We start from the raw sequence: 18,291 nt of genomic DNA on the forward strand, positions 1-18,291 counted from the left end.
AATCTCTAGTGGCACAGCTAGCACTGCGATGCAGTGCCTTAGATCTCTGCGCCACTCAGGAGGCCTTGAAAATGGTTTTGAATCTCAATGGGAATGAAAATAATAAATAAAATGATAAATAAATGTAAAAACGAACATGCTCAGAATGTTGTTTAGCCTAAGTGGCGATGGTATACAAAGCATTAGTGATAGGCTATACAACGTATTAGTAATTGTATAAGTGGATGCTTGATTTAGCCAATGGACTAATCTAGGCCTTTCCTGTTTAGAACATGCCAACATTTCCCATTGCAATATCTGTCAGTAACACAACACTCTATTGCGTTTGTTTTAGAACTGCCGGGCAAAGTAATTTGGAACTAATCAATATGTCTGCTGTGTTGTACCAATTTCATGCCAGCGTTCTGAACAAGAGTCGAGGTTAGGCCTAAGTCGGAGATGCTTCTGTTTTTACATGGAGGGAGGTAGAGTGGGAGGGATGGATGGATGGGGAGGTGTTGTGGGGGAGGGGAAGAGGAAGCGGTGTTTTGCCTGCCGGTGTCATCTCATTTACACTCAAATCAGTTTCCCCCGCTCTCCTAACACGAGTGAAACAATGCACAATATGCAATTACACTGAAGAGATTCTTGTTGAATTTGGATTGGAATAGGCAAGCGGAATGTTAATGATACAGTCCTAAACTTTAGTTAGGCTGAAGCGAGGCTCGATGCATGGCCATTTATGAATTATGGCTGAATGACACCGGTGAAGGTCTTGTGTGCGTCCCAAATGGCATCCTAGTATTCCATTTTATAGTGCACTACTTTTTACCATAGCCAACAGGGCTCTGGCTAAAAGTAGGGTACTGTATAGGGCAGGGGTCGGCAACAGTTGGCCCGCTAGCAAAACCGTACCGCCAGTGATTTTATTTAGATTTTATTTAGCTTTACCGTCCCGCCAGTAATTCAGCCCAAAATTTGTTTAGTTTAGGAAATCAAGTATTCTCAAGTATTTCCACGAATACAAAAAGAGTTATCGTGTGTCAATATAAGCAAGCTATGAAATTATTATTTTAAAATAAAATCTATTTTTAGGTTTAGTTGTGTTCAATTTGCAGAGCGTAAATTATTTTAATTATGTTCCATCCACTCCAACAAAAATCTTCTCACAGCTGAATCTAGTTGCAAACTATAGCAATACTGAGAATTCACTGCAATTCAATAGGATCTCCATATCTCTCTCTCTCTCTATATATATATATATATATATCTACAAGGGCTCTCTGAGTTGAGAGATGGTTCAATGTCATATCTCTATCTAAAGGTTCCTATAGTTTAGTGCACAGACTAATGCAAACAATTGTTGTACCTCATGTGCATTCACTGCTATATGCATGTATGTTCAAGGACTCATCAAGTGAAGAGAAATTGTTCATGGTCATATTTCTTTAGGTTTCTGTAGAGTAGTGCACAAACCATAGAACTATAAAATTATGTACAAAGCAAAACTATTCAGCTAGCAAGTCCCCAATCAATGTCATGCTTTTATTTTGTGATAGGAACGCTATCTAGCTCATTTCTGATTGTCCTGTTCTGAATATGTAAATGTTCCTCTGCTATGTACTCAGCCAGTTTCCTCAGTCAGTCTTTTTGTTATGATAATACTCATCATATCTACAGTAGTCAATGGGTAGAGTAGCCAGCATAGGTGTCCATGTTGTCAACAGGAAATGGAAATAAAGACCTTTCCTCTTCAAATAGGGGTGTTTTTATGCCCAATTTAGCACTGTCCACTCTCTCAGAGTTTGAAGTATGCAGTGGACATATTGTGAAAGTATCCAGCGTTAAACCATGGCTGCATCCATCCCAAATGACACCCCATTTCCTATATACAGTAGTACACTGCTTTAGACCAGTGCACTAATGGGCCCTGGTCAAAAGTGCACTACATTGGCTGTGTCCCAATTTGCAACCTATGTGAAGAATCCAGCATAAACAATTTTTTTGGTGGTTTTATAGTCCCAGAGGGAGCTCATCTTTCCCAATTTAAAAGTCCAATTTGCACCTCTCTGTGAGATTTATTCACATTAACGCTCGTGGGCCCCAGACCCCGGCCTCCTGACAATGTGGTGGGAAACCTCTTTAAACCCATCAAATTCTAATGTTATGGAAGTCAGAGACAGTGAGGAGAAGCTTTGGGTTTGGAATTCATTTCCTGGCACCCCAATGCCTGTATGTGTTGGATATCAGGGAATGTGGGAAAAATATACAGCAATTCAGAAATCTGCATGCTAGCCGTCTTTCAAGGAAATATGTTTTCCTCTAGAGCGACCATATGTTTTGGGTTCATTTTCTGGCATCATGATCTCTGTAGGTGTTGGGAATTCTGAATATTTGGGGGAAATAGGCTATACAGTAAATATGGGTGTCGCTGTCTTTCCAGGAAATATGTTTCCCCCCGAAGCAAACATGATAAATGCATTAGGCTGATGCTGTAGGCTTATCTGTATCCTAAGGCTTAGTAGTGGAATATGGAATTGTTGACATTTGTGTTTATTTAATTATTCTCTTTTCTTTTGCTTTCTTCAGGCAAAGAATCTCAGTGGTCTTGAATATTCTTTGAAAGTGTCATAATGTAATTCTCTGCCTGTTCCCCTTTCAGAGGAATTACGAAAGTTGAGCTGGTCTGGAATTCCTCGCCAGGTTCGTCCAATCACGTGGAAGCTCCTATCGGTAAGTAAGGGTGTGTTCACACACAGTCCTCTTTTAAAAGAATGTTCTCAGTCGTCTTTAAGGGTGTTTTCACCCTTGATCCCTTTCAGACAATTTTTGTGAACTCTGTCAATTTTCTGTGTGTAGTTTGAACACTCATAAAGAACTCAGACCCCTCAAAAGAGAAGAGCCCCCGATGCAAACCGAACTGAGACCATCTTCGAGAGGGGAGGGGGGGGCTTAGCCTACCTAAGGTGTCTAATCAAATGTACATGTTAATAGTATCTTCTGATTACAATTATTATGTCTCATATTTTAACTAAACGCAATCTATTAGCTTCCAAAATGTAAGTAGGTATATCTAGCTGCCCGATAGCACATTCTGATTAAATGGCTTGTTCAGCACTTTGCATTGAGTAAATGTTGGAAAATGATCTTGGTTCCTTAACATAACAATGTGAATGCAAAGAGGACTCACAAAATAGGTGAAGTGAACTGGCAAAAGAGTTGAGTCCTCATTCAAAGTTTTTACCCCAGAGTTCACATTAAAGAGGACTATATGTGACCCCCCCCCCCAAAAAAAAAACAATCTCAGTCCAATTTAATGATCTTTCCCTTGTGGCTATGACCACATCACAGCCATGATACAATTGTCATAACACATGACGTCTCATGTATTATTGCTTAGTTACTACAGGTGGTTTGGAATTCCCATTGTTAGAGCCTATCCTGCCCATGATATACAAGGCAACATGCACATGGCCACATTCATAAAAAGTGCCATTGTTTACGTTGTTACCTAGCAACGCACTACTACTTTTACAGATCCACTTTTTCCTCTGCCTAGCCGTGCAACTTATAAACTTTATCTCCACTGTAAAAAGCTTCTAGACATTTGCAATATTGAAATTCGATCTTCACTGTGCTATAATAATGAACCTGTTGGGAGTCTGGACGAGACAGACAGACACCTTTTCTCAGCCAGTCGAAATCATGGAATCTGCATAGTTTTTATGGATATACAGTGCCTTGCGAAAGTATTCGGCCCCCTTGAACTTTGTGACCTTTTGCCACATTTCAGGCTTCAAACATAAAGATATAAAACTGTATTTTTTTGTGAATAATCAACAACAAGTGGGACACAATCATGAAGTGGAACGACATTTATTGGATGTTTCAAACTTTTTTAACAAATCAAAAACTGAAAAATTGGGCGTGCAAAATTATTCAGCCCCCTTAAGTTAATACTTTGTAGCGCCACCTTTTGCTGCGATTACAGCTGTAAGTCGCTTGGGGTATGTCTCTATCAGTTTTGCACATCGAGAGACTGAAATGTTTTCCCATTCCTCCTTGCAAAACAGCTCGAGCACAGTGAGGTTGGATGGAGAGCATTTGTGAACAGCAGTTTTCAGTTCTTTCCACAGATTCTCGATTGGATTCAGGTCTGGACTTTGACTTGGCCATTCTAACACCTGGATATGTTTATTTTTGAACCATTCCATTGTAGATTTTGCTTTATGTTTTGGATCATTGTCTTGTTGGAAGACAAATCTCCGTCCCAGTCTCAGGTCTTTTGCAGACTCCATCAGGTTTTCTTCCAGAATGGTCCTGTATTTGGCTCCATCCATCTTCCCATCAATTTTAACCATCTTCCCTGTCCCTGCTGAAGAAAAGCAGGCCCAAACCATGATGCTGCCACCACCATGTTTGACAGTGGGGATGGTGTGTTCAGCTGTGTTGCTTTTACTCCAAACATAACGTTTTGCATTGTTGCCAAAAACTAAAATTTTGGTTTCATCTGACCAGAGCACCTTCTTCCACATGTTTGGTGTGTCTCCCAGGTGGCTTGTGGCAAACTTTAAACAACACTTTTTATGGTATATTTGCAGTGGTCTGATACTCCTTCCATTTCAATATTATCGCTTGCACAGTGCTCCTTGGGATGTTTAAAGCTTGGGAAATCTTTTTGTATCCAAATCCGGCTTTAAACTTCTTCACAACAGTATCTCGGACCTGCCTGGTGTGTTCCTTGTTCTTCATGATGCTCTCTGCGCTTTTAACGGACCTCTGAGACTATCACAGTGTAGGTGCATTTATACGGAGACTTGATTACACACAAGTGGATTGTATTTATCATCATTAGTCATTTAGGTCAACATTGGATCATTCAGAGATCCTCACTGAACTTCTGGAGAGAGTTTGCTGCACTGAAAGTAAAGGGGCTGAATAATTTTGCAAGCCCAATTTTTCAGTTTTTGATTTGTTAAAAAAGTTTGAAATATCCAATAAATGTCGTTCCACTTCATGATTGTGTCCCACTTGTTGTTAATTCTTCACAAAAAAATACAGTTTTATATCTTTATGTTTGAAGCCTGAAATGTGGCAAAAGGTCGCAAAGTTCAAGGGGGCCGAATACTTTCGCAAGGCACTGTATACAAAGAAATGTCAATAAAGGAACTATTGAAATGAAATGCAGCTACTTTGCTATCTTTCCTGCTTCAGTCTAAAGTGATTGTGTTAGCTGTGTAGTTGGCCAGCTAGCAATGGTGGGGAGGAGCCTCCATATCAATCCTTTTTTTGCCATAGCAACCTGCAAAGTTCTGGAATGTCAACCAGCTCTCGGGTGACTTTGCTTTACATGGCAGTCAGTATGAATAGAGCTAATGACCAGAGAATGCTAAAATTGCACTTGGAGAACTAGCGTTAGTGAATATAGCATCACATTTTGTTGAACAATTTATGGTTTGGGAAAGAATCTTGTTTTTTAATGCTAGTAACCTGTTGTATAAAAGCAATTCTACACTCGAGTCCATGTGTTATGATATTTTTACCATGGCTCTGGTGGCTATTGTGGCCTCGTATTATTGCTTAATTACATAATGCTGTAATTGAAAATGTAACACCCAATGTAGGCTACTGCCCCTTTAAGAGCCTGCATTGATTATGTACCATATGTTGTGATTGTCACCAAATATGTTCTCTTCTCACACTATTCAAACCTCACAATCAAATAAACAGCTCATGAAGCTCTATAGATAACATATTGCAAAATAATTATCTGAACATTGTGTCAGTACAAAACTCCACACACATTTTGGAATTTCTGTGCATTCATGACAATCGCTAATCAATTTTCAAAAACGGCACACGTTTCTTCTGTGAACCTGTACATCATCGTCTCTGGCACCAATGTGAGGGGTTATGGCAGGGAAAACGGTGTTGCAGTAGCCGAGTCAAGAATAATTACGAGAGAACGTGTGGAGCTTTGTGTTCACATTCAGAGGCTCTTTTGAGTTCCTTTGGAGTGTTCACAAATTGTCTGAAAGGGACCATTCATTTTGTTAACAAAAATGGTCTGAAAGGCACCATGTGTGAAAACACCCTAAAACCATCTTGTCAGTTTTCTCCCAGGCGCTCTCTCTGGCCCTCGCTCGCTCTCTCTGGCCCTCACTCGCTCTCTCTGGCCCTCGCTCGCTCTCTCTGGCCCTCGCTCGCTCTCTCTGGCCCTCGCTCGCTCTCTCTGGCCCTCGCTCGCTCTCTCTGGCCCTCGCTCGCTCTCTCTGGCCCTTGCTCGCTCTCTCTGGCCCTCGCTCGCTCTCGCTCTCTCTGGCCCTCGCTCGCTCTCGCTCTCTCTGGCCCTTGCTCGCTCTCTCTGGCCCTCGCTCGCTCTCCCCGGCGCTCGCTGTCGCTCTCTCCGCCGCTCGCTCTCGCTCTCTCCGGCGCTCGCTCTCGCTCTCTCCGGCGCTCGCTCTCACTCTCTCCGTCTCGTTCCGTCTCGCTCACTCACGCGCTGTCTCCTCTCTCTTGCTCTCTCATGCGCTGTCTCGCTCTGTCTTTCTGTCTCGCGTGCTCTCTTCTGTCTCTCTTCTATGTCTCTCTTCTGTCTCTCTCGCGTGCTCTCTACTCTCTCTCTCGGGTGCGCTCTCTCTTTGTCTGTCTCTCTTTCTCTCTCCCTGTGATTCATGGAGATTAATAACGCTCTTTACCTCCATTTAGAAATTAATTGCCAGGCACAAATAATGTATTCACGATACAGAATGTTTACTCATTAAGCTATTGTTGCAGTTTACAGTGACCCAACTAGTGAGTGACTTCAGTCTGGTGATCACTTCAGTGTGTGGAGCATTACTTTGAGTGGTGTGACTTTCACATTAATTGCTGTGTGTAGTTAATGTCCCACAGACAATAGCTCATTAAATTGCCTAGGGGTACGGCAAAGATTTTTGTTGTCAACACAAATTAGTGTCAGAGGTCCCCAGTTCGGTTCTGAGGGGCTGAGATGCAGTGGTGTAAAGTACTTTAGTAAAAATACTTTAAAGTACTACATAAGTTCTTTTTTGGGGTGTCTGTACTTTACTATTTTTCACAATTTTTACTTTTACTTCAACACATTCTTACAAAAAAAAAGTATTTTCCCTGATACCCAAAAGTACTCATTACATTTTGAATGCTTAGCAGGATAGGACATGGTGTGTATTGGAAACTTTAGGGAAGTAATGGGGTTACAGTACATTGCACTCTATCTGTGCTTTGCCTCTAAACGAATCACCTATTATTTTGCTGATGATGGTGGCACATCGCTACAATATGGCTATCAGATTCAGATTAGTCATCAATATCCCAATCCAATATCAGGTTGTGCTGTTAGCTCTCAACGGCTTGGGTTTCTGGGATAGTTGATAGGTTCCCTTAGACCCCCAGCCTTGTCCCACCAAATTTTTAATATAGGCCTATACTGCACAACAGACACACGAGAGATGCAAGTGTTTGTGGTTTGAAAAAAAAATGGAAAGGGAGGAGACAGAAAGAGATGCCTAATCCCTGCAACATGCCATCCCTATCCTCCCCCGAAGGATCCTGGGATATCTGAACACTCCCCTGACCTTTAAATCCTCTCTGTCAAGATGCGGTCTGCGATAGACAGGAGAGGCTCTGAGAATCTATTCTCCACCCTCTACCGCTATTCCATAAACTTGGAGCCACATAATAAAACTTCACTCTCGGCGCGTCCCCTGTGACCTTCTCTGCTCCCGACCGTGCCGTGGATATTCAATTTATTCCTTTCCAGAGGCTGGTTAGTGCTAGCTGTATTACCTCCTCTGAAAGAGACAATCAGGCATTCTAGGTTGTTAATACATTTTAATGCAGCATCACCACCCATACTATCCCCCCCCCCCAGTTGCATTTTATCACCTGACTGCACAAATTATACATAACTGTCTCAATCATTATTAGGAAACGGAGGTAATTATAAGGTAAGAAAACAGTGAATGAGCCCTTTTTATATTCTCGTCATTCTACCTCTCCCTGGGTGATATCTCTATACGCTACAGTTATGTTTAGACTCGTCTCTGTCTGTCTGTACCATAAGACACAGAGAGAACTTCAGCTTCCGGCTCTGTGAAAAATAATAAGTGTTTCTGGAATAATGAATAAGAAGCTTTTTAAAGAAGAATCGTCCACTTGCGTTCCAGTGCCTGGAGGGAGTCAATTAAGTGGATTTTCGGTGATAAGAATGGCTAAGCCGCCCGTGGCAATGTGTACACTTTCCTAATGGAGCAGAATTGTTAAATGTTAAGTGCTGGTAAAGTAGCAGCTAACTGGCTTTGTGGTATTGATGTGGCTGCAAGGCCAGATGTGATATATAGCCTAGTGTAGGCCCCATAGTCAGCACAGCATGTTAGCTGTAGCATATAGGCCTATGGGTCATTCTATATCAAATCGAGGGTCTTTTTCCTAAGCCATTTTTTTTATTAGTTGATTTTCATATGCAATGACCCATGTAGAAACTGTATATAGAAAATCATATCTCTGCACTCAAAATAACTCAGTGCCACTAAGCCAGAAAAGTAGCAGATATAACAAGCTTAACTCTAGTACAAACACAACTTTATGACCATTTAGATGCATACCATTTTTGAGTCATTTAGTGTCTTGCTTGGGTGGGCGAGAGGCACCATGCCATTGAGTACTTCTCCCCTCAGGCCAGGACTATGTCCCATTTCAGGCTACAGGAAGCCCTGGTGCCTCAGTGTTTGCCATGTTGAGACTGGCACACTGATGATGGAGGTGCCAATGAAGGACAGGGTAGACAGCAGGTGATAGAAAGGTGCTATCACGGCCCGTGTCTCTGAACGGTCTCTGGTGAGGGACAAACGCCTCTGATTTTTATGTAGAAAGACTGAGAAGCTCAGTTCAGGTGGCTTTTTAAAAAGGACTACTCCAAACCGAATGAAAATAAAATTGTACTGGCACCATCTGAAATATAATTTCCACCTCCAGAAATGAGCCTAACATATTGAGAAAATTATTTGGTACAACATGGTCCATATTATCAGGTATGCTATTAGCAATAAGCATTATCATCTGTAGCACAACTGATGCAGCATAGTGGCTATAAATAAATAAGCTGAAGCATGGGGTTGCCTATTTGCATTTACCCTATTGGGCTAATCATTAGCTAGATTCGAAATGTAATCTTTTAACTAGTTAAAATTCATAAATAGGATGCTATGTCCCAAAAAAACTTGCATAATCACAGTGAATTTAACCTAACAGGTAGGCCTACATTAACTTGGTAACCCCCCACCTGGGCTATCATGCCCACTGCCTGTACTTCTCACAGAAACCACTAAAACATGCAACATGTAAAAAATGTAAAGAAAATAAATAAAATCACTCCAAATAAACTGATTTTGAGGTAGGGTGGCGTTCTACGCGCTGTGCCACAATTAAATTACTGCACAGAAAACTCTGGCACACACACACACACACAGCCATATCTAGTTCACCTGTCTCACCTTCATCTGCTCGCTCATCTGTCATCCTGACTCAGACCCAGAGCTCGAGCTCACTCCACATCGATGCACGCTATTGAACCCCCTGTGTGGTGAGGGTTGGTATGTGCGTTTCTGTCTGTGTTCTTGGTATCCTTCTTTTGTGTCTTTCTGCATCTAGTCCTGTGTTTGTGTATCTGTGATTTTGACATAAGAATTAAAACAGCAGGGAATCATCTTTAAACTAGAGCGATGACTCGTCAGGCCTCTGTGGGAGCAGAGGGGGCTGCCGTCACCGTTTGAGGCGCAATTGTTTTCCTGCAAAATCAATTCTCTTCATCCTGCTGACTTCTCACAACCTACTGCGCACACACACATACTGTTCAGACTTGAGCAACCCTCCCCAGCACTCTACTAAGTAGACATTTTTTTTGTTTGTCAGTTCCTCACTAGAAAATAAAGATTTAATTTAATCCCTAAATTGATTCCATAGGCTTCTTTTTTTCTGAGGGAGAGCGGTGGGAGAACAGGTTGTTTGTGTCAGGTGCCAGCCCATGGATTCACAGAAAGATTAGTGGTGAAAGGAATCACCAGCAAGTTAAAGGGATCTTTAGATGTTTCTCGGCTGGCCAGCTGTAATACAGTAGCTTACTGACTGTCAGCACCTCATAGTTTTACTCTCTCCTCTTCCAAAACTTTCGCAAGGGCCTGGCTATTGATTCTTCTAATTTTCACAAGTACAGATGTAGTCAAATATATTGGCACCCTTGAATTATTCGGTTCTGTTCTCGAAACCAGTTCCAACCCTTGGCACAGATACCGAACACAACCATAAACCCCCCCAAGTAGCTCCCCCTGCCTGTGTTTCTTACTGTGTAGTTTTAAAGACTGCGGCATGCTGTAGGAGACATTTACAGGCCTATAAAAACCTTGATAAAGTGCAGTGCCTCCCTCGGCTGTGTGTGTGTGTTCTCCCTTGTTGACCCTCAGTTCACCCTCCATTAACCTTGGTGGAGGAAACTTTCTCTTCCCTTTATTATGTAAAGTCTGGCAGCAGCTAGGGAGACAGCAAGGTGCTCCAGCTCATCTCACAGCCTTATCTATTATTCTCACAACATCCTCTCCAAAAATAACACCTACAAGGCTATGTACAAACACTCACAAAATAAAAAAAAGAGCACAAATTCACACTTTATAGTTCGAAAAGTAAGTTTGATGAAGATTTGCTTGGATTTGACCACTCTCCTCTCCCATCTTCACTAATGGGGTTACATGGTAGGATTAGGGGTCGATTTTTAATTGGACAGGAGGACACCTCATTTTAGGAATGACACTTTCATTTACCTACCTGTGGTTTGTGTGCCTGCCTGGCTGTAGAGAACATCTGCTCACAACTATGACAGTACTGACTCCAAAGGAAGAGGCAATCCTCCTGAACCTGCTTGGAACTGACAGCTCGCGCTGATCAACATTTTATTACTGTTGACATATATTTTTGTAGGTGAAGAGGAGAAAATTCTAATATTTGATATGCTCTCTACTGTATCCAGCAAACATACTGCCAGCCCACCTCCAAATTACTATAACCCGTGTGTGACTCACTCAAACTGTGTTTGTACTGTATCACGGAGGGGTTTCAACTTTCGAAGGACTCCTATTCATGTTCTGACTTAACCACTGCTGGAAAGTCCAACATGTTCCATCAATAAAGTAACCCATTTCTCCTCTCTCGATTCACGAATCAAACTTCCACTCGCATCCTGATTTAATGGAGTTTTCAAAGGGATTTGACCCCCACCAAACGTAGTTATGCACTGCATATCTCACAGCAGTAGCACTCGGATAATACTTCCGAGTCTCTTCAAATACTTGACCTTCCACTGTCACCAACAATAGAATACCAACCCTCACCTCCTTCCTTTACAGCACATTATAAAGTCAGTGTGATTACATGGAAATATGGTAATGGCCCTTACAGCCAGTGCTCAGGGGGCTGCCTGGCACACATACGTCTTGTTAGAGCCATTTTGTTGGGCCGTGGGAGTGAAGAATGGGCACAAGCCTCAACTGCTCCAGAGATGAATGGTTTTCTGGGGCTGTAGATTTCCAGGCAATCAATTACTGAATCACTATAGGCCTAGTCTACACCACCAGGACTTGTCTTTTCTGTCCCAGACATATGGTGTATACTGTAGCTAGATACATTCTCACTGGAGGAGAGGGAGAAGTGTGTGTGTGTTCAATGTTATGCCACTGTTAGGACATTAACCCTCTCTGCATTAATCTCTGCCCATCTGTTATTGAATGTGGGTTGATATTATTCTCTTCATATGGCCAACAACCAGAACAGTTCCCTTTTCAAGTTCTCCTGGCATACTGAAACATTTGCTCATGCAGTGGAGTGTGTCAGTAGTACAGTGCTCTAACAGGCTGTGTCCCAAATGGCACCCTCATCCCTACATAGAGTAGTGCACTACATTTGCCCAGCGTGAGGCCCACTGGAGCGCAGTCCATTTAGCAGATTTAAAGTGATTGGAAGTTACTGTATCCCTAACGTAGTTCTCACGATGTGTGTGGATGCATGGGTGTGTGTGCGTCTAGCCTAGACTAGTGTGTAAGCTGGGCTTGTGAGAAGTAATTCTCAACCACACACAAGGCTAGCATGCCTAGCGTGGGCTGTTTTTTTTTTCAGAGTGAATTGATTCAAAGCTGTATGTTTGATTCAGTCTAGTTATTAGGCTTTAGCTTGCGTGGTATCCAGATTGTCATACCTTCACACAGACCTTGTGGCATACTGAGATATCGGGTAATACTGCCACTGGACATAAAGGGAACTGTTTTTAAACCTCACTGAGGCGCTGTAATCCAAAGGTGAGCAGTTAGAGAGGTACATTTAAAAATCCATAGAGAATGACAACTAAATGCTAACGAGTGCATTGCAAACATTTTTTACAGTCTCTGAACTAAACCATACAAGTAAACAAGCAACTAAAAAAAGTTACTCACAGTTTTCGCCATGCACAAAACAAATCTAAGACAACAAGGCTCTTGATCGAGCAGGGGTTTCTCTGCTGTTACCAAGTGAAGCTTGATTTTGGAAGAATCTAACTATTTAGCTAGATAGATAGCTAACTAGCTAGTACATTGTCAAATCAAATGCACAACTGCAGAGCTTTTAGCACATTTTAGTGCAAACATGAAAGTTGTAAAAATTCTGTGCGACTTTTGGCACACTTTTACTGTGAACACTGACACTGTACCCACTTTAAGTTACAGGTATAACAGTGGCCAAGTAGGCTACTGTGGCTATTTGATCATAATATGGGCCTATCAGAGTGGCCTAGCATAAAAAACAATGGAGAAAATGCATCACAGAATTTTAACATGGAAATAGCTGTCCTGTATTTCATCCTACAGTAGCAGCCAATATGTGGTGTTCAATGTAGGCCTACATTCCATCAGACTTTTGTAGGGATTGATATTAACCTGTTTATCCACTTGTCTTTCAGGAGGTGACTGAACATGTTGTGTTTGATTCAAGAAACCACTTTACAACATAAAATGCAATGTTTTTCTCATACCATTATTACGGAGATTCAGGCAAATTATGCTGCCTATTGGCCATAACTTATTCAAGCCTGTCTAAAAATACAACACTGCCCCTTGCAGAACAAAAGCTCTTTACCTGACTTGCTTTTCAAAGATGGCAAAAAATGCACTTGTTGTGCTCTTGTAGGAAGCAACCACTCCCCCATTGCTGACTAGCAATGAGCTATAACTGGGCTAATAACTCACTTACTTGCAAAGAATATGAACAAATGCACACACCTGGCTACATGCAGCTGTTGGTTTGATCGCAAAACAAACACATCTATTCACTACCACTCATGCTGTAAACACAGTCCATTGCAAAGTGAATGGCACAGATCCATATATGTCAATGGTCTATTTGCATATAGGGATACTGCAGCTCTGATTGGTTATGGTGCACCGGTCTGTGTAGAGTATGGGCCTGAGTTGTGCCAGTTACAGAGGAGGAACTTCCTGATGCAATTAAGACCTTGAAGTCCGGGAAAACTCGAGGGCTAGATTGCATACCGGTTAAGGCAAGCTAAGGTATCAAACATTTTTTGATGTGCTCAGAGGACCGTTATTAGCATGTTTTAACCACTCCTATAAAAATGGTAGATAATCAGATACTGAACAAGGTCTGATTTCACTAGTACTGTAACAGGACCCATGTGGTAAATACAGTGCATTTGGAAAGTATTCAGATCCCCTGACTTTTTCCACGTTTTGTTACTTTACAGCCTTATTCTAAAATGTATTCAATTGTTCCTCCCCCCCCCCCCCCCATCAATATAGGAATAATACCCCATAATGACAAAGCGAAAACAGCTTTTTAGAAATGTATTAAACTTAAAACACTGAAATATTGCATTTACACACTGTAAGTATTCAGACCCTTTACTCAGTACTTTGTAGAAGCACTTGTGTCAGCGATTACAGCCACGGGTCTTCTTAGGTATGACGCTACAAGTTTGGCACACCTGTAATTGGGGAGTTTCTCCCATTCTTCTCTGCAGATCCTCTCAAGCTCTGTCAGATTGAATGGGGAGCGTCACTCCACAGCTATTTTCAGATCTCTCCAGATATGTTCGATCTGGTTCAAGTCCGGGTTCTGGCTGGGCCACTCAAGGACATTCAGAGACTTGTCCCGAAGCCACTCCTGCATTGTCTTGGCTGTGTGCTTAGGGTCATTGTCCTGTTGGAAGGTGAATCTTCACCCCAGTCTGAGGCCCTAAGCGCTCTGGAGCAGGTTTTCATCAAGGATCTCTCTGTACTTTGCTCCATTCATCTTTCCCACAATCCTGAGTAGTCTCCCAGTCCCTGCCGCTGAAAGACATCCCAACAACACGATGCTGCCACCACCATGCATCACCGTAGGGATGGTGCCAAGTTTCCTCCAGATGTGACGCTTGGCATTCAGGCCAGGTCCCCCAATTTATATTTTTAGCTTGTTTGGCTATCTCAAGGATGAGTCTTGGTGGTTCCAAACCTCTTCCATTTAAGAATGATGGAGGCCACTGTGTTCTTGGGGACCTTCAATGCTGCAGACATGTTTTTGCTATCCTTCCCTAGATCTGTGCCTTAACATAATCTTGTCTCGGAGCTCTATGGACTATTCCTTCGACCTCATGGCTTGGTTTTTCCTCTCACATACACTGTCAACTGTGGTACCTTAGACCGTTGTGTGCCTTTCCAAATCATATCCAATCAATTGAATTTACCACCGGTGGACTCCTTTCGGGCAGCAGGTAACCTAGCTTATAGGAATCTTAGGGCATTAACCAAAAGGTTACTGGATCGAATCACCGAACTGACAAGCTAAACAGCTGTCATTCTGCAAGGCAGTTAACCCACTGTTCCCCAGGAGCCGATGACGTGGATGTCGATTAAGGCAGTCCCCCCCCACCTCTCTGATTCAGAGGGGTTGGGTTAAATGCGGAAGATACATTTCAGTTGAATGCATTCAGTTGAATGCATTCAGTTGAGCAACTGACTAGGTATCCTCCTTTCCAATCAAGTTGTAGAAACATCTCAAGGATGATCAATGGAAACAGGAGGCACCTGAGCTCAATTTCGAGTCTCATATCAAAGGGTCTGAATACTTATGTAAACAAAGTATTTCTGTTTTTCATTTTTAATACATTTGCAAAAATGTTGAATCCTGTGTGAAGATTGATGATTAACAAAATGTGTTTAATCCATTTTAGAATAAGGCTGTAACAGAATGTGTAAAAAGTTCAGGGGTCTGAATACTTTTGAATGCACTGTATAAAGATCCAATCCATAAAAAAAATTGGAGGCCCCATACACTTCTGTGTTGTGATGCAAAACATTTGCATGGCGCATAGAATTTAAAAGGTATTTTCGGATATTATTCATCCCAATCAGGAAGTTTTGTTTTTACATGGACAATAGATTTGAGATAATATAAGACAAGTACTGGAACAATTGAACACAATGAAAAATCAGGGGAACCAGCCTGGTATTCGAAGCTGACAATGAAAAAGCTTTTGGTAAAGTACGACTGGAATTTATATATAAATGCCTGGATTTTTTCCATTTTGGAGAATCTCTTATACAATGGGTTAAAGTTATGTAAAATAGTAAATATTGTCTACTTCTCAGAAAGTATTAAACTAACGAGAAATATAAGAAGGTTGTCCATTATCGGCATATTTTTATTTTTTTTGCCATTTGAAGTATTAACTATTTAAAACAATAATATCAAGGTGCTAGAAATCCAGGGCTTAAATACAAAGGTGTCATTGTACGCTGATGATTGTTTTCTGACTGTGTACCGGTACCCCCTGTATATAGCCTCGCTACTGTTATTTTATTGTTGCGAGGCTATATTCCTATTATTGTTATTTTTTTAATTTGATTTATTTTAGATTTTGTTTATTTTTAGTAAATACTTTCTTAAGAAAACTAGTGTTAACTGCATTGTTGGTTAGGGGCTTGCATTTCGCTGTAAGGTTGTATGTGACAAATAAAATGTTGATTTTGATTTTCATTGATATCCACAATAGAGGGTCTAGATATTTTTTCTAACCTCTGACGAAGGCCTTGAGTCCGATATGTCCGATATATAAAGCTTAATAAAAGGCAGTGATACTAGCAAGAGCAGTGTGCAGGTTTCTTATTTTTTCTCATGTTATTCAATTGTTACCATGCACCTGCAACAAAGATAGCGCAGATGTGCGAGTGCCTTTTGAATAGAAAGTTAGCAAAAATAGATAAGATATTGCTACCATGGAACGGAAATACCCGTCTCTTTGTGGTAAAATCACCCTGATTTAACTCTTTAGTCATATCCCAGTTTACCTATTAGCTTATGGCCCTGCCTATACCTAACAACTTGTTTTTTAAATTATATGAGCAAAAAATTAAATTTTATTTGGAATTGCAAGCCAGACCAAAATAAACCGGTATGTTTATATAATGAATATGAATTCGGAGGGCAGACATTGTTAAATATTAAACCATTAGAGGCTTCAGTCATCCAAAAGTTATACTTGCATCCAAACTGGATCCCTGGCAGACTAGTAAGAATGGCTCACCCCGTGTGGCCTTTTCCCCTTTATTCATATTACAACCTCTCACTTTCGGTTATTTGAAAATGAAATCATCTCCAAAATATCTGTATTTTTAAACAAGCCATAGAAAGTTGCAATTTCAGTTTAATACACTAGAAAAGACAGTACAATTATTTCAACAAATATTATTGTTAAAACTCAAATATGCTAACTGATTAAAAAGAATCGATCAAAACAGTCACATTTTTGTAAACGATGTCTCACATGCAGCTAACAAGAATATATGGAAATGTCTGCTCTATCAAAAATTGCGTCCAACTAATTGCAGCATTACTTCAAAAATGGAAGAGGGAAGATGGTAAGGAAATTGGTTAAAGAAAACTGAGATAAATAAAAAGTATGCCAGCTTCATTTAAGGACCAAAAAATTGGCAGCTGTGCCATATAGATTTTCGATGGACTGGTTCCATGGTACATGGTTTATAAACATATTATTTTTTATTTCATCTTTATTTAACTAGGCATGTCAGTTAAGAACAAATTCTTATTTACAATGACGGCCTACCAAAAGGCAAAAGGTCTCCTGCGGGGACGGGGGCGGGGATTAAAAATAAAATCAAAATATAGGACAAAACACACATCATGATCAGAGAGACACTACCGTACATAAAGAGAAACACAAAACCAGATTGAAAACTTAGTTTTTCTATTTGAATTATTATACAAAATTATTTTAACCAATAGAATGTTATATATGTGGGGAGATGCAGCCATCCCACCTCTACAGATTTAGCTGCGTAGAGACAGAATCATTAGATCATTTTTTTAGTACTATCCATATGTAGCTTGTTTTTTGTCGCAGGTCCAGGAATGGCTGAATAATTGAATTTACCTGGAGTTAACTCTGCAAATAGCACTGCTGGGTGATCTGAAAAGTCAGTCAATCGATCAATAATATAATAATACTCTTACCAAAAATATTTATCTTTAATTTACAATCTGTAGAAACTATGAGAATAGAAAGGTTCAGAACTTTTGTTGAACATCACATCACAGTATATGGCAAATAGAAATCAAAACTGGATGGTGTTCAGAGATAGATAGGAGGGGTTGAGGGTAGCTGGAGGATGGGACTAAAAACAAACAAAAGATAAGTAATGTAAGATATACTGTGTCTGTAAAATATTTATGGTATGTTTAATCTGGAAATAGAATCCTAAGTGTTGTCCATTTAGTTTACTCCAATTAGGGGAGGGGCTAGGGGAAAGTACTAAAGGGAAAAATATTTTTAAAAAGAGTGGAACTGGCTTCGCGGTACAGTGTTGAGTTTGAAGGACCCTATGCTATCCTAACAGTTCTGGTGTACTCTTCCCAGGGTTACCTTCCTGCCAACACAGAGAGGAGAGAGAGCACGCTACAGAGGAAGAGACAGGAATACTTTGGTTTCATAGAACAGTACTACGACTCGCGCAATGACGAGCACCACCAAGACACATACAGACAGGTAAGGATGCTATCTATGACCACACACACATACAGTCACATTCTCTCTCTCTTTCTCAGTCCCTCTTTCTCTTTCTCTCCTCCTCCCCCATGTCTTTCTGTATTCCTATATCCACTGAGCCATGCACTCATATATTGAGAGCAGTCTGTCTGTCCTAAGCTCAGCTCCTCCATAGTTCATCCATTCCAGTGGTGGGTAAATATAATTCCTCAGCC

At 41.0% G+C, this 18,291-nt stretch overlaps 1 protein-coding gene across 1 annotated transcript in view; it reads left to right on the forward strand.

The window, feature by feature from the left end:
- Positions 1-18,291, forward strand: part of LOC110500284 (TBC1 domain family member 22B) — a 186,062-nt gene that overhangs the window by 27,146 nt on the left and 140,625 nt on the right. Inside the window, exons 6-7 of the mRNA XM_021577578.2 lie at positions 2,642-2,712; positions 17,948-18,076. Of these exons, the coding sequence (XP_021433253.1) occupies positions 2,642-2,712; positions 17,948-18,076 (200 nt within the window). The remainder of the gene's footprint in view (positions 1-2,641; positions 2,713-17,947; positions 18,077-18,291) is intronic.

This window comes from Oncorhynchus mykiss, chromosome 21 (genome assembly GCF_013265735.2).
Source record: "Oncorhynchus mykiss isolate Arlee chromosome 21, USDA_OmykA_1.1, whole genome shotgun sequence".
NCBI lineage: Eukaryota > Metazoa > Chordata > Actinopteri > Salmoniformes > Salmonidae > Oncorhynchus > Oncorhynchus mykiss.